Below are 16,510 nucleotides of genomic sequence, written 5' to 3' on the forward strand. Positions count from 1 at the left end.
GTGAGGTCATCCTCCTGCTGTAGTTACAGTAGCACAGCCATCAAGCGCCACATTTATCATGGTCTCATTCCGCTTACCCCTTATCTGACTGCGCTATGTTCCTATGAAGCCGTGGTAAAACGTCTAGTCAGGAGCAATGTTTCCGTTAAGCCATTTTATGCGCGTGCAAATAAAAAAAGGCCGCATGGAAATGCCAAATTTAAAATACATTTTAAAATCCTTGAATATCGCCAAAGCGTTTTTTACAGTCACCCAAGGTGGATTTTGATGTTATTTGATAAACAGCAGTGGAACAGAATTTGCTAATAAATGATAATGTAGGGAATGAACTCATGAGCTTCCCCTGTCAACGATGGTCCCGATCATGCTGCACAGGAGGTCAAACGTCATTTTGGACATCCTAATGTTTTGCACCCAGAGATTATCTGTAAAATTCCTGAGCACCACGGCCTCCCAGAACTGCTTGTGGCATTAAAATATTCGCTACTACATTTCCCAGTCATCCCTGCCACCGGGGACAGCTTGCAGGAAAGAGTTATTACTTCCCAGATGGCAAACAGGTTTTGAAAATCCATCTCCATTTTGGACGTTTTTGAGAACTAATTTTGTCTCGCCCAACACAGATTGTTTATTCACTGAAAATGAGTGTATACACTTAAACCTCCGGCAATATGCTACCCCACCAAGGGGAGCCAATGTTCCTGCCCCGACATTCCCAGGAAACATCTCTTGGTGACCCCTGACCCCGAGCCTTATTGAGTCATGGGTAGTGTAGTCCACTTGCCTTTGCTGGGGTTCAGTGTTCCCTTCCCAAGAGTGTTCTTTCCTCCCCTCACAGTGTTGCTGATCACACTGTCTCCAGACAGAATTTGTTTTAAGCGACAAAAGTAGGATTTCACATACAAACAGGAAGTGTGATAATGTGCTTCCACTTTTTACCGCCGGCAAAAAAAGTGCTAGGCGATAATCAGGGGTGGCGATAAAGTGGTGGTAAAAAAAAATGTAACTACAGTGCATCAGTCATATCATAATTAAACATTAATGTACTGTAATGCTCTTCCCATCATTTTTTTCTTCCAACAAATGCTCCCGTGAGGCTTCACCGCCAGACTGAACAGAGTTTGAGTACAAGCACTTCTCTCCAGTTCACCAGCCAGTCGCCAAGTTTACAGGACTTTTCTTTTAAACACTTCATACAGTCTGAAAAATCTTCTACATCGAATGATAGAGAAGCGCATTAAAAAAAGGCTGCCTCCTAACCAGAATTCTTTGGGAGAAACTCCTGATCAGGACCATGAACATTAAGCCTCTTCTTTCTCACAACTGTAATTTACTGTCAACAAGTTTTGCCGATGTTGTGTGCAACAACGCATACTTATTTATTTTCTGTCAACATTAGGTGTGTGAATCACCTTTTTCCTTTGCTTTTTTCATTTATTTATTTATTTATTTGTTTGTTTATTTGCTGCCCGTACAACACGGATTTAAATAAGGAATTATCATCAGCACATCATAATTATCATTTCATCAGCTCAGGGGACTGGCAGCTGGTGGACAACAGGGGGCAATATAGTGCAAAAATGCAATCGCTTCCTACGGGAAAACTTGTACATGAGTAATAGCTGGTGGTAGGCATTATAAGGGGAACCAATATAGTGAGGGAGCACTGTAGTACTTTCTCACAACATTCACGTCTGTAATAACAAGCCAGTTATTTAGTTTCAGTAACAAGAAAAAGCAGTGTAGAGTATGAAATGGCTGTAACTAGAATAACTACTTGATTGTGCCCTCAGATTTTCAGATATACATTGTCAAAATACAGCAAACAAAAGTGAAACTCTATTGGAAAGTCCTTGCTTCACTTCAAATGTGTCCGTACTGTGCCTTTAAATTTTCAGCTCACTTCACAAGAGGTCAGTTGAGTCCAGCTCAGACTAGTCATTCCTTCAGCAATTGAGGCGCAGATGTCATATCTGTCATCAAACAAGCACCGTATTAGCAGGGGATCTTTAAAAAGTCCCTTGCAATTATCCCCGGAGACATGGGAGTGAATTTCACGCCTACTACGTTTTATGAAATTGTGCCTTGATCCCTTGTAAATCTCAGCCGTCAGCGGCGCGCTGAGCTAAGTTCAACGCAGTCGGCTCTTCAGGAGCCAAAGGCTGGAATTAATCTTGCCTGCAGTGCATGACTAACAAAATAACAAACAAATGATTCGCTTTCGCCTTTCGGCGCGCAACCGGCTCAGGAAACCAGGTGAAGTGAGTTAACTGCGCGATCGAGTGCTTTAATTGGTCAATTAAGTGCCGGGTAACGACAAAAACCAGCAGACCCTGCTTCTCTCCAGGGCGGGACTGCATAACGCCGGTTTTAGAAGGTAGCTGTCTTTACCCCATAAAAAAACAAAAGACTCCGTTATTCTGGCTAGTCCATGGGGATACATTTTTATTTGGATTCATAAAAAATAAATTCTAAAAAAAGAATAAAATGACTCTTTTTTTTTTCTGAGCAGGCCAGTCATCTCCGGTCTACATTTCGGGACATGGGGGTTGATAGCTGCACTATCCTCTAAAATGCGTTTGCAAACCATCAGTTTTACTTGCACTACGTTCATACAGTATCTAGCCGCAAACATTATCCATTATCCATTGTCAAGGAAAACTGTACTGTGAAATCAATGTAAAGACTACACACTCTATAAATGCCTATATTTGTGAATCGCATAACACAAATAAGGAACCTCTGCCTAATAAGTAATGATAATTTTACATTTTAGTTAGTTAGTTAGTAATTTTACATAGTTAGTTAGTTAGTTAGTTAGTGTTTTAAAATGCTTGGTTCGGCTTGCTCAATGTGCATGTTTTCCATACTCAGTTCACTGAAGAAACACATCACCTGAATGACTCACACGGACTGTAAACTTACAGAGCTCTCGATCAGGAACCCAGACCCAGTGTCTCAGCCACTGACACAGGATCCGGCTCACAGACAAGGAGCAGATTTATTCAGGATTGCGTGTCTTACCCATGACCAGCCAGTCAGTAGCCAGCCTCACCCACATAATCACACACACACACACACACACACACACAGTGTGGCCAGCCAATCCCTCACATGACCCACCCCGCCCCCCATTATGACCAGCCAATCCCTCATCTGCCCTGCCCTGCCCCCCACTGTGAACAGCCAATCCCTCACCTGCCCTGCCCCGCCCTCCACTGCAACCAGCCAATCCCTCACCTAGCCTGCCCCAAACTGATTGCCATATTTATGTCTGCAATTACTCACAAGCTCATCACCAGTCAATAAATGACACAATCATTTGATTACTCTGTTTATTTCACCGTGCTAAAGACTACAGCCTGAGTTGAGCATCAAATTGTACAAACATCCTGCCTACTAAAGAACCCCGACCCTTACACAGTTAATTTGGGCACAAAGTAATGGGCATATAAAATGCTGTTATATTCTAGAAAATAACATCGCACAAAATGTACCACAGCCCTGTGGCATCATCATTGATATCACACAGCCAAATGGCCTATGCATCAAAGCAGACCTGAATTTCACATTCACAGAATGATCTGCACAACTCTTTTAAGTCGTGCAAATACGCGTGCTGGGCAAAGTAGTTGTGAATTATTGGCTCTGTTCTGTCAGAGTAATGTGTTCTAAAATGGACTCAGTGAACAGGTGCAGTGTTTTTGAATAACTATGGAGACTATCCTGTTTGGAAAAGAGAGTTCCGTCAGAACTAACCTTCCTTCATAGAGGCTTACAAATTCACAGTACTATGAGTCTGACTGGGTTAACCTTGCAGTACTATGTGCTTAACCAGGTTAACCTTATAGTACTATGAGCCTGACCAGGTTAACCTTACAGTACTATGAGCCTGACCAGGTTAACCTTGCAGTACTATGTGCTTAACCAGGTTAACCTTACAGTACTATGAGCCTGACCAGGTTAACCTTACAGTACTATGAGCCTGACCAGGTTAACCTTACAGTACTATGAGCCTGACCAGGTTAAACTTACAGTACTATGAGTCTGACCAGGTTAACCTTACAGTACTATGAGCCTGACCAGGTTAACCTTAGTACTATAGTACTATGAGTTCGACTAGGTAGATGTGAGATGACCCTACTCCTGAAATTGTAGTTAGCTAATAAATCAATTGTCAGTCACCTCATCCAATTAATCATGTGCTTAACCATGTAGGTGGAACTCATAAAGGTAGCGATGATTTAAGCCAACTCAATCACTGACCTATAACATAATGATGGCAAAAACGTGCAAGAACCAATTGATTAGAGTCACAAAAGAGGTTTTCTTTCCAGACCTCGTAAAAGTAGAGATCAACTGAAATCCCACTGCGCCCGCTGATCACGGAGTGTTTCTGTGCTTAAGTGCTTCGTTTAACCTGAGATTAGCAAGAGCGTCCACGGGCTTTGTGTCCACAGCTTAAATCAGCTGCCGACTGAAAGGAAACCAAAGAGACGCCGCGACTCTCCAGCGCTCGAGCCCGGGGTTCCTGATCTAATGACTGAGCCCCTGGAGTCCAGGCTGCTTTAGGACAATGGAAGGCTGCACATTAAAGTGGCTGCCTGGAGTGCCGGTAATTCTGAACCTGAAGCTAAACGCGCAAACGCGCTAAAAGCGCATTGTTCTCAGCCACTGCAACTCCGCTACAAAAGTCACTTTAACCTTCCAAGACCCACCAATTCATTGTTGTCCCCTGCAGGGGACATGAGTCGCCCGTCTTTTACCTCAAGAACCACGCATTCTTCCGTGCTGAAACCTAGACTACAAAATAATTTTCAAAAATATACCTTTTTGAAAATATTTTCACTGCAACATGTTGTTGTCTTCCAAAATACGTGTTTTATGACAAAAAAATAATAATAATGCCAAAAAAAAAATCTTCCAGGACTTCCAGGAGGATATCTGTTAAATTAAAATTTGAACCACAAATATTAGTCGGATGTATTTTATGCTAATTTCAGAGGTCTTAAATGCCCTGCAGCTTACTCCTGAACACTGACTCAGACCAGCCCAGCACTGGTCAGCCATAAACTGAAAGAATCCCACATAACCTTTGATGTCCTCTGCGGCCAGATGAACCCAAAAACGTACACTGGAATATCTCTGCTAAAAGAAAACACACACATACACACACACACACACACACTATATATATATATATACCACAGGTGTGGTGGTGATCATTGAAATATACAGGAACTGTAGACAGCTTCCGCTTGCTGGTACCATAGATTCCTATGGGAGCTGCTCAACGGTGTATGACGCCAATTCGTGGAGGCTGCCATGTTTGATCATGGGGCTTTCGGCACCAGAGCGTGCAAACTGGGTGCCTAAACGTAAAGGATCGTGGTAAACCGGTAAACGCAGCGCAATGACGTGAACCCGCGGCATTCGACCGCAACAAACAGTAATGAGTAGTTATAGCCAGCCGGCAAGCCACAACTTCTGAAGCATCTTCATTTTCATTTTTTTTCATCACGATTCATCACCATGAACAATGAACAGAAGAACATTATGGCAGGTAACATTATTACCAGTAATATTAACATAAATAACATCAAAACAACAATACAATCTGTAAGGGAAAAATGAGAAATTACTGTTTACATATTTACTCGCTTCTATATAAGATTAAGAAATCATTTTAAATATCATTTCTGTCTAACTGAGAATTATTGGGAATGCATAGCCCCTCCCGTGTGTGTTCCTATTTTCCCCAGAAAACTGTCTCTGTATTTCTCCATTGTTTTTAGTCACTGTGACATGATAGCCTTGAAGAAGTCAGAACGTCTAAACAAGTCTGTATCTCAAAAATCCAATATTTTTAACCAATCAGAGACAAGCTGCAAAACAGTTTGAGACAGACAGGTTTTGGGAAAATTCCAGAAGCCGCCTTTCACCTACTTTTAACTGTATGAAATGAATGGCTTTTCACCTGTTCTGAGAGCTTTCATACAGACGTGTTGTGGCGCTGTGTGGATTGTCTTGTTCGGCCGAATAAATATATCTGAACTGAATATTGTGTGCAAGTCTGTTGGACTCTTCTCACCAACCGGGGGAAATTAAGGTAATTTCCACCACAAATCAAAACCGTAATGATGGTGGCTTCAGGTAATCCTAGGTCAATGTTCAATACTCAACGTATTCTGATACATCGGTTTTGTGCAGGCAACTCTCGGTTCAAGTCAATCGATGAGTCAATCACAGCCTCATACTCGTTCATGCACGGACGTGCCCATGTAAGCAGGTGCGCACTGTGACGTAAAACCATGCGGACCAAATTGGAATTAAGTGAAGAAATTGTAGTTTTGATTGGACTTCAATGGAGGAAATCACTTTTCGGCACCAAAGGCTTACTAAACTGCAATGCCTCAAGTGACCACTGGAGTTGGTCAGCTTCGCGGAGAATTGCAATCCCTCGGCCTCTGGTAGAGATCGCATTGTTCTTTGCTCGAGCAACTCCTGCTGGCCGTCCGGGCATCAGTAGCTTGCTGTCCGGTCACGCGTATGAATAGGTATCCAGTTCTGCGCGTGCGCGGCTTGCGCCGCGTTCTGAAAATACTATAAGCATCTGACAGGCGCGTGTTTCGGAGGCTTCTAGGCGCTCTCCCGAGGCAGCAAGGGCCGTATATGAGCATGCTTATTGTACATAGTTCGCGGCATAATTGGGCATTCCAAATGTTGTTGTTATTGGAGATGCAAATTTGTATTTGTATTTTTTTAAGTCAACCATTAATTTTTTCAGTTCAATAATAGGTTAAGTTGAATGAAATAGTGCTCTGAGATTAAAATATTCGTTCATGTTCATTTTGATTAGCAGTAGCACTTTTGGGTGTTTCATAGGGAAATTTGAGTTTATACCAATAACCAAAAGCATTTGTTTCGTTTTGGTTTGAGCTGTTTACTACTGTGGTTGAGTGGTTCACTCAAGGAGAGAAGAACAGCCCTTCACCAGCTGTTTGAAGCTACAACCTCTGCATTACTTGTCAGTTAATGAGACGGACATAAGGGGTTCCAAAATCCAAGGCCATATGTTGTCGTTCTCTTTTTACCATGTTTTTGGACAAAAAGCAAGTTGAATCCTAGATCGTGCACTGAGAACCTCATCATTTATTGAAAACCCTCATCCTGAACATGATACAATGAATCGATGATGTATTGATTAACTGAGACTACTGTAGTAGCCGAAGTTTCTCTTCCCATATAGAATCCGATAATCCCTTTTTTTAACGGAAACGGATTTGGGGTGTTTCTGAAACCTTTAGCAAAATATTGGGGCGTTAAAAAACATGTCTCATAACATTGAATGCATGGCCCTTGCTTGTCTGTTTTATTACAAAGCAAATGAAGCTTTGGCTTTCACAAGTGTTCGGGATGCTTGATGTGGATTGCTTTTTCACAGACTTCGCTGCTTCAACCTTTTAAAATGTTCCAGAAAAGTAGAAAAATAGAATAACACAATATTAGCGAAGAAATATTCCGATTTTGTGATGGCTCTGCAGAGACAACAGAGGTAGCGGGTTGTCCTTTTGTGTTCATTTGCCGACGAGAGACATCGATCCTGCAGGCGTTATAAAAATGACTCCCGGTGATTTTTATTGTCCATTGATTCTCATCTACAGTGACACAGTGTCAAAAGGGGGGATTGCTTTCTTCTGCGACTCTTACCGGCAAACTAACAAAGAAGCCGTTAACACCAACTCCCGCTTCAACACACTAACCATCTGATGTGTTTGAGGGCTGTCGCAGCACTCCCTCAACACCACAGAGTATTTACTGAAAAGATAGTTGACTTATGGAGAAAGAGAAGGGGGAGAGGGTAACCGGCTTAATGCTTAACGGGCTACCTCGCACAAGAGCCAAGCATAGGAGAACGCACAACGATATCAAAAACCAAGCGGTTTCACCTTATCCATCCCAATTTCCCGGTCATGCTGCTGCAAAAATGTCTGAAGGTCAGGGGACAATTACACCGCTCGCTGAGGCAAACTGGGAAATGTAATATATGTTTAGTGAATATGCATGATATCGAGATAGAAAGTATACGAATTTTAGCATCATCCTCGAATAATGCATGCATATAGGCTGGTCGGCGTCAGGTAGCTGCAACCGTAATTACCAAAGGTCCACAATAAATACGTCTAGCAGAACTCTCTTTGCACTCACTCATACAGATACCGCCACGAGCGCGCGCACAATCGCGCGCGCGCGCGCACACACACACACACATGCAACACACACACCATCTTCTTAACTCCACCTTGAGACGTGCAGGGAATTAAAAAAGAGCACTACGGTGTGGGAAACCACCCGCAGGAAAGGAAGGGAACGATCCCCTGGTCTCGTGCCACTCCATGTCACCCCCCCTCCCGCAACCATTACCAAGTAGACAAACGATCAGCCAATCAGGGCAGTCTCAAGCCTAGTGGCATGCGCTTACGCATCCATACACTAGCTCAACAACTAGCTATAAGATACGATCGGGAAAACTTCAGGATATTTGCACGAGTTGTATCAACGTCTGTTCACTTGCCTGACGATGATTCTTGTCTGTCGCCAGCCGAGTATATTCCGACGTGCGATTGCTTTTATCGAATATTTCAGCAATCCAGTTCAGTGTTTACATATCTGTTGTTAACGGCAGTGTTGGGTCGATTGGGAAATACGTTACCAAAGTAGCAATAATTCTGAATCAGTGGAAGACAGTTTTGCTCAGTGGCAGGGCTATGGTTTTCTCAGTGCCACACGTCCATCCTTAATATTCCCAGCTGTACTGTGACATTGTTCACACACCGTAATTCACAACGAAGTCTCATTATTCCGTCACCGACACTACACAGATCTCATTACCTAACATCAAAAAGAACAGAACAAAACAATCCGCGCCCCTTTTCTTCCGCCCGCTCCACAGCAGCAGGTGTTAATCTTGTGTACCGAGTGTTTCGTCGATAATTGGAATCGTGCTCCCTTGTCCCACAGCGAAATGACGCCAGGAATATACTGCTGTAATTGGAAAGGAAGCAGATTGGCGGAGGAAATTCTTCTGAACATCACATTATTGGGGAACCACGCCAAAAACGTGTGGGAGAAACAATACAAACGGATGCCCCCGTTTTCACGCTTGAAGTCTACCCCTAACAATTCCTTCAGGCATCCACTACGAGAAGACGAGCAAGGAGCGCACCCGGACGGAGGTGGCGGGAGACCCGCACGGATGCACTCATACACACATACTTGTGGCCGTGAATGTGAATGCTATGACCTTGTATTGTGTTCTCCTGTCAAGTGCCAACGACGTGAATATTGCACAACATTGCAAACAACTGAGGGATGTAGGTGGGCAAATGACCGACGAATGTTACAATTTTGAAGTTCCATATCGCAGATGCTGTTAGTTAAGTGCTATCGCGTTTTTTTCTTCATAGGACACTGTAATGGACACTTCCTGCTGGGAATGCACAAATGATGAGAGATCAATGGCAGTGCACGACATGCACAAAACTAGAAATACCAACGTATGTGTCTAAGTAATAACGCTGACAACGGGCAATATAAATGATGTTCATATATTCAGTGCCACTGGCCCCGACTCCTAAAATAACATGTTGCCTACGCACAATTATAGCAGTAAGAATATTCGTGAATACGCGAAATCATAAAACCATACGCAAAATCAAATTCTGCTTTTTACAAACATAAACAGTACATACAGGGGGGAAAGTACAATTACGCGATGACTTTCATTGTTACCTTTGCTGTTCTCCGCTTCCCTGTTCAGATACATCGTTTCCGACTTTCTTCAAAATTAGATAGTTTGGGTTATTTCAATGTGTGTTAATCCCGTGGAAAAACTCTGCCAGTCCCGTCCACTAGCTCGTGTTTATTGTCTTGTTGGTCAGTTTGTGTGCTTGTGGGCGCGCGTGCTAGTAGATTGCCCGTATTTCGATTGAGCAGGTAGTCAGTCTGTCGCTTCTTTCTCCTCCTATCTTTCCACCCTCCCTCTTTTTTTCTCTCCTCCTCTCTCCTTTCCCACTCCCTCTAGATTGTGCCGCTCACAGAGCTGGCCGCGGGAGAGCGTGCAGGGAGAAACGGGGCGATGGAGCTGCAGTTCAAAGCGTCTCCCCAGCGTTCATTGTGCACAGGTCCTCCGTGGCCCAACGATAAACCATTTCGTGTACTTATGTGTTAATGTGACTTCTCTCGTGTGCTATCACACATTCATCACATTTCTGTATAGCCTATAGGCTACCACGTTTGTGTCCGGTTGTCAATTGGTCTAGCTAGTCATCATAAAATAAAATTTATTTATAACAAAATAAAAATTAGCGAAATCATCAGTCACCATCTTTATCGTCATTGCTCTTTTCTTTTATCCTCGGTGTTTGGTGTAATAAACACGTTACCAGGTTTCTGTGAAGAGCTGGTCGTAGATATAATATCGATTCCAAATTTAAATGACCCATGGTTTGTTTGCACTAATACGGTCATATATCATATCAATTGTCTGTAGACACAACTGTCAAATGTGTCTTTGGTTTGCATTTAGACTGGTTTCAACTCTGTCTTGACATTAAATAGGCAGGTAAGGGAATTGGTGGCAGGTGCCATAAACCGGTGACGAAACAGTAGAGGGAGAACAGGTGACACCACCTTCCCCTGTGCACGGCCGTCTGTCTTTCCCCGCCCCCTTTCCCGTGCCTCTCAGCAACTACACACGTTGGAAACGAAAAGGTAAATACGCCTGCGGATCCTTTCTGTATATCCCCCATACACGCGTAATAAATTCACATACACTCAATCGCACAGGCGCACATACGTAAGCACGGGCTGATCATGCGGGGCGGGGCGAAATTTGTGGCTGACTAGCGACATCCAGGGGCGTTTCGGCGGAATAGCATTCACAAGCTGGGGTTTGTGCGCTTCTCTGTTCGGCTAACCAGAAAGAGCGGTTCCAGAAGGAATATAAATAATTAAACCTGGATGAAATTGTCTAAATTACCCAAACAACGTAGATGCTATAAATTACTAATTTGGGTTTTGCATCCTAATCTGCCCCCATCCAATTGCCAATCACGCGACTGGGATTAACAATAGTTGACTCCTTCAGGAGCGAGAGTCAAAAGAGAGCATAGTCAGGGAGGGCATCAGCCCTGAGGGTATTCTCTCATCACTGGCTAAACAGGCTCCTGCGGTCGGCCTTCACCAGCTGCACAGACTCCCAACTGTCTACGAAATACGGCAGTGTACAGCTCATCTTACCTGCAAAGTAAAAGTCAAGGAAGCAGCGCTGACGTTGGACCAGAAGAGGTATGGATCCGGCCCGGAGTCGCTTGCTATCTGGGTTTGCTGGCCGCGCACATTCGAAGGACCCGCCTGCCCAAAGTTAAGGAAGACGTCACAGTTATGACGATGAGACAAGACGGAACTCAGTGAAGGTCAAAAATATAAAGGATTAGAATTTTTTTTTTAAGTGCGTATTGTCCAGCACTGTTACATGTTTATTCTTTCAAAGAAACATTGTCGGGCTATATGAACGTTTCGATATTTTTTCAATCTTCACAAAATCCCGAATTAAATGAGTGCATTTACACGCACCTATCCGTCAGGTATCCCCTCCCCCTCGCTGAAGTTGTATTTGTGCCTGATCCGTAATTAAACTTTGCTTAATTTCCTTGTCTTAAAATAGCCTACTTGCTTTCTCATTCCAAATTAAGCGATACATAATCGTTGATTAAAAAACATATTAAGTAGTCTGAATGACGTGGGCCGATATAGAATTATGTAACGTCGTTTGTTATCCAACGATTCGAACGGAAGGAGGGCAACAAACCAACCAACGTCTTTACTTGGGCCCCTGTCGTCTACCTGCACTTGGAGCCTATCAACAAAGGACTGCCCAGCTCAGCCGGGTGGACAGCAGAGTGAACAACAGCTAAAGGAAAATGCTATTGGGAGGACGGCGCCCGCCTGCCCGCCACTCTGCCAAACTGAAAAGGACGTTGCGGGGATTTACTGTAATACTAACCGTAGGCTATGGCATTCCACTCCGTGACACCGAACCGGAAATACAGGCCAAATAAGGAAGGGAACTGGTTCAAAAAAAAAAATGAAAAAAGGCCATACTGCAAGATAAAGTATCGAGCTGAACAATGATAACACATTTTTTAAAAGTATCTTGTTCTTGTTCTGCATCCATAAAAGATGAAAATGGCTCAGTGGAAAGGAAGTGCATGTAGGCAGTAGAGCGCGCGCTTTGCTCAGCAGTACATGGTCTTAAGATGGACCGTACACTGTTAATGCCAAGCTATGCATGCGCAGCTATACATGGTCTTACCATGGATCATATATCAATCTGACGCGTTTTCAAACCCAAAAAAGTGATATCTACCGACCTGCCACTAATTTAGGGAACTTGAATCTCCAAGTTAAATTTGACAAAAAAAACCTTACTTTAAAAGTTTAGGCTACTTAGAAACACATTGTATGTTGCCCGGTTTGAACAAGCTATGCAGAAAAGAACAATATAATATATTATGCAGACATAAATATGCATATTCATATTCTTAGTATGCTTATTCATGAGAGATTAATATTTTCTGTGGTGATTAATTTAGATAATGTTACATTAGCATGTTACCCAGCATGCAATTTTGTTAAAAGTAGGGATGAGGTTTTCTCTGTACCTCTAGAGACATGATCCTAACACTTAATTACCATTCTGCAGCATAATTACAGGGAGGCGAATCCAAACAATGCAAACTTTGAAACCGTCAATGACAACATCAGAGAAGAAATGGAGCAACAGTAAACATGAAGATGGTTCATTTCATAATCAGGTAAAAAAAAAAACAGAACAGGGTTGTGTGTGCACATGCTTGATCTGATTGTATAGAATTATTTCATTTTCATCCATCCATTATCTATAACCACTTATCCTGAGCACAGCCCCACAGCATGTCTTTGGACTGTGGGAGGAAACCAGAGTACCCGGAGGAAACCCACGCAGACAAGGGGAGAACATGCAAACTCCACACAGAAAGGCCTCAAGCTGAGATTCGAACCCACAACCTTCTTGCTGTTAGGCAACAGTGCTACCCACTGCACCACCGTGCCACCATTATTTAATTTTACACTACATTTACCAAGGCTATAATCCGCACTCAGAGAATAGCATCCTCGCTCGGTTTAACCTCACTGGTGATATTGCAATCAGAAAAATCAGCAATGACCATAACAGTTTCATCATCTGGGATTTTGAACCAACTCTGCTCACCCTCACAAGTATAAGTTATGAAGCATTCACAGAAAACAGCTTGACGATAACTTTTTAATGCATGTTTATTTTTTTATTTAATTTTTTTTTTGTCATGGCATTCTTCTAATTAACACCCAGGGGGAGTGTTAATTTTCCCATTACATGCACATGATGTACATATGGTGTGTTAAGTGAATGGTCTCCAACGCCGTAGGGGGGAGTCGTGACAGTCGCACTCACCTTTTCCGTGGCGACTCGATTTGACACCATCCTAGAGGAGCTTTTTTGAATAATAAACTTTGACTGCTGGGGCTTATTTAGTGTTACCATGGCTACATGTTACTGTAGGAGCTGCCTCCCTTTAAGGATTGCTTCTTGTTAAAGTGACTAATGAAATTACCATATCGCAGTAATAAGTAAATAAATGCATACACACTCTGTGACTGGAGGAAGGTGGAGATTTTTCCAGTTACATGTGAAAATGTATATATTCATGTTGCTTGGTTTATATGTAGTTAAATAAGCATGCATTTGAATACCACATTACTATGGAATATGTGAGCAGAGCGGTTTTTTGTTTTTTTTCGTGGTGAGCCTTCCTGGTGAGCCATTATGACATTGTACACTCACACTACCATCTGTAATTATGTTGTCAGGGGATACATGTTTAAAAATAGAGGCGAAAAATAATTTCTAAATGATTCAAGCAAGTTTTGTCCATTCTGCGGCGAATTTCAGCTTTCCTTGACCTTCCTTCCTTTCCCATAACGCATTTCACCAGTCAGTGCAAACCCAGGCACCTCTTTAGCAGAGAAACTATCTTCTAATGGCTTTGTCAGGCAAAAGTCCAGTATACCAGCAGCAATTGTGTTTTATGTTGCTACCAGTAGATTTAAGTACAGTAAAGCATAAGCTAGCAACAATTACGACCACCATTACAGTAATCACCCTACACTCGCACAGATTTTTGGGCAAAAGAGATGTAACCACAGACAATTTATTAATCGGCAAATGCGTGTTTAAACAGTGAGTTGGAATGGTCCTCAGGGAAGGTCTGGTGGCAAAATTTGAATCTGAAATAAAAATGGTTATCAAAGTATCAGACGCAGTATGGCTTTTGTGAAAGGGCATGAGCAGTGTGCAGGTATATATTTTACATAAATTCAGTAAATCCAATTTACACATTATCCCTCCAGCATGTGAGAGATATATGACATTTATGGAAATGGGAGGTGGAACGGGAAAGTGAATTGTATTTCCTATGCATAAATATTGGTACAGATTATTTTGTACGATGTCCTGTCTTAGCGGGTATTGGTTCTTGTTGCTGTGTGTTAAAGTAAATGTTGTTGTTTTGTTTTTTTGTTTTTTTGTGCTTCTCATGTTTGTGTTGACCCTGGCACCTCTTTTTGGCGTTCGCTAACCTCTGTGTCTTGATCGTAAATCACATAGGCTCCAACACATAGGCTGTCCCCCCCCCCACCCTTTGTCTTTACTTCCACATGTGAACAGGTCCTTTCTATCATTTGCTCGAAGGGTGGAGGCCATGTTTTCCAGATCTGGCGAGTCCCATGTCTCATGTGTCCACCCTGGATCCAGGAGCACTGCTCTCCCTGCTTTCCCATCGAGCGTTACTCGCTTCTGCTGCTTTTACGTCTTTCTTCATCACTCCCCCTTATTTCTGGGCAGTTAGTCACAACGGTCACTTTCTGCCCCTGAGCCGGGTTTATTATTTCCACTCCATGTTTTCTTCTGGCTCCGTAAAAAACCCGTTGCAGTCGGCGTGAAAGCGAACGAGTAATACGCTACGAGGGCCTCTTCCTCTGCATTCTTCAGAACGGCGGTTTCCCGTTCCAGTTCCCGCCGCCGTCTCCGCGGCGAGCGGCTCGTTTGTACCTCTGCTCGTCAGTCGCCTCGCAGTCGCAACCGCGCCTGCGAGGCTTCTCAGATCTGCCGATTCGCTCTCCTCGGACCACCCGAACGCGTCATTTCCCTGCAAGGCGGCGTACGACGGTTTCGCTAACTGTCGGCAAGCTGGTGCATGAGCTCAGGCGTAATTAAAAAGTCCTAAAATAGACCGTAGCTCCCACTTTGTGGCCGATGTGCTTCCGATGTGCTCCAACCTCTGTTTATACCGCTCTGCTAGTCCCCTGGTCTCCGCGATGCCAAATAATCCACTTCGAGTCAGGCTGTTTGACTCTTCTTCAAATTAATCAGCGCTCCCTTCTCTTTACATCGTTTAATGACTTCACTCAGCATTTCCAAATGTTCCTTTTCCGCGTTGTGTGTAAAATACGAAAGACCCACATTTATCATGCAATCTAGCCCTTCCAAGATTTCCAGCCCGGCGGCCTGGAAGACCTTAGGACTTTGGCAGAACCCCTCCGGTAGTCTTGTCCATAAATATGACTTTCCCTCGAACGTAAATGCGGTTTTCATTTGGGAATGTTCACTTTTTGGCACACTGCAGAAACCACTGGTTATGTCCCAGACAGGTCTTAAACATTTTGGCGGGTGACATATGCGACTAGCACTTGGATTAACCATTTGCCTTCTATCAGGTCCTCTAGTTCTCTTAAATCTTCCTCTAATGCTTCGATGGCTTTCTTATTTATTTTATACTGTTTCTCGTATGGGGGTATTCCTCCCTCAATCTCATAAGGCTCCAGTTGAATGATTCCACAATGATTTTTGAATTTGGCATATTCTCCCTGTCCTATTATTTTCATTAATTCATTAACTGACATATTATATATATATATATATATATATATATCAGGGCTTTGCTTCAAGGTTAATGTGCTCAATCTTAAATGCCTTTTATGAGTTATTATGATATCTATGCATGATTAAAGTCAGAATTTAAAGACGTAAATAGGTAAGACACAATTACTACACAATTAAAACACAGGTTACTCCATTTGCCCAGTCGGTTTACCTTTTGCGAAACATGTTAGTGAATCAAACAAAAATGTGGTCAAGGTCAAAAGAAGCAATCTCTGTACACAACACACCACGCACAAGTTCGAAGTCCTCGTCTCCAAGTGGCGAACAGCACCTTTTTCAAGCCGAGTAACCGGAAACGGAAATGGCCAATCAGATGACAGAACGAAAAGATGAAACGCATACGGAACAGACAAATGTAAACAAAACTTATGACAGGGATTATAACACTGCCCTTGCTAAAACAGGGCCTCAGACTGCACATGCTAA

General features: G+C 43.0%; 1 protein-coding gene across 1 annotated transcript in view; it reads right to left on the bottom strand.

The window, feature by feature from the left end:
* LOC135241493 (synaptotagmin-7-like) overlaps positions 1-10,290 on the bottom strand; it is a 176,904-nt gene extending 166,614 nt beyond the window's left edge. The window contains exon 1 of the mRNA XM_064311963.1: positions 9,793-10,290. Coding sequence (XP_064168033.1) covers positions 9,793-9,826 — 34 coding nt within the window. The 5' untranslated portion in view covers positions 9,827-10,290. The remainder of the gene's footprint in view (positions 1-9,792) is intronic.
* Positions 10,291-16,510: the final 6,220 nt, after the last annotated feature.

This window comes from Anguilla rostrata, chromosome 16 (assembly GCF_018555375.3).
Source record: "Anguilla rostrata isolate EN2019 chromosome 16, ASM1855537v3, whole genome shotgun sequence".
NCBI classification, from domain to species: Eukaryota; Metazoa; Chordata; class Actinopteri; order Anguilliformes; family Anguillidae; genus Anguilla; species Anguilla rostrata.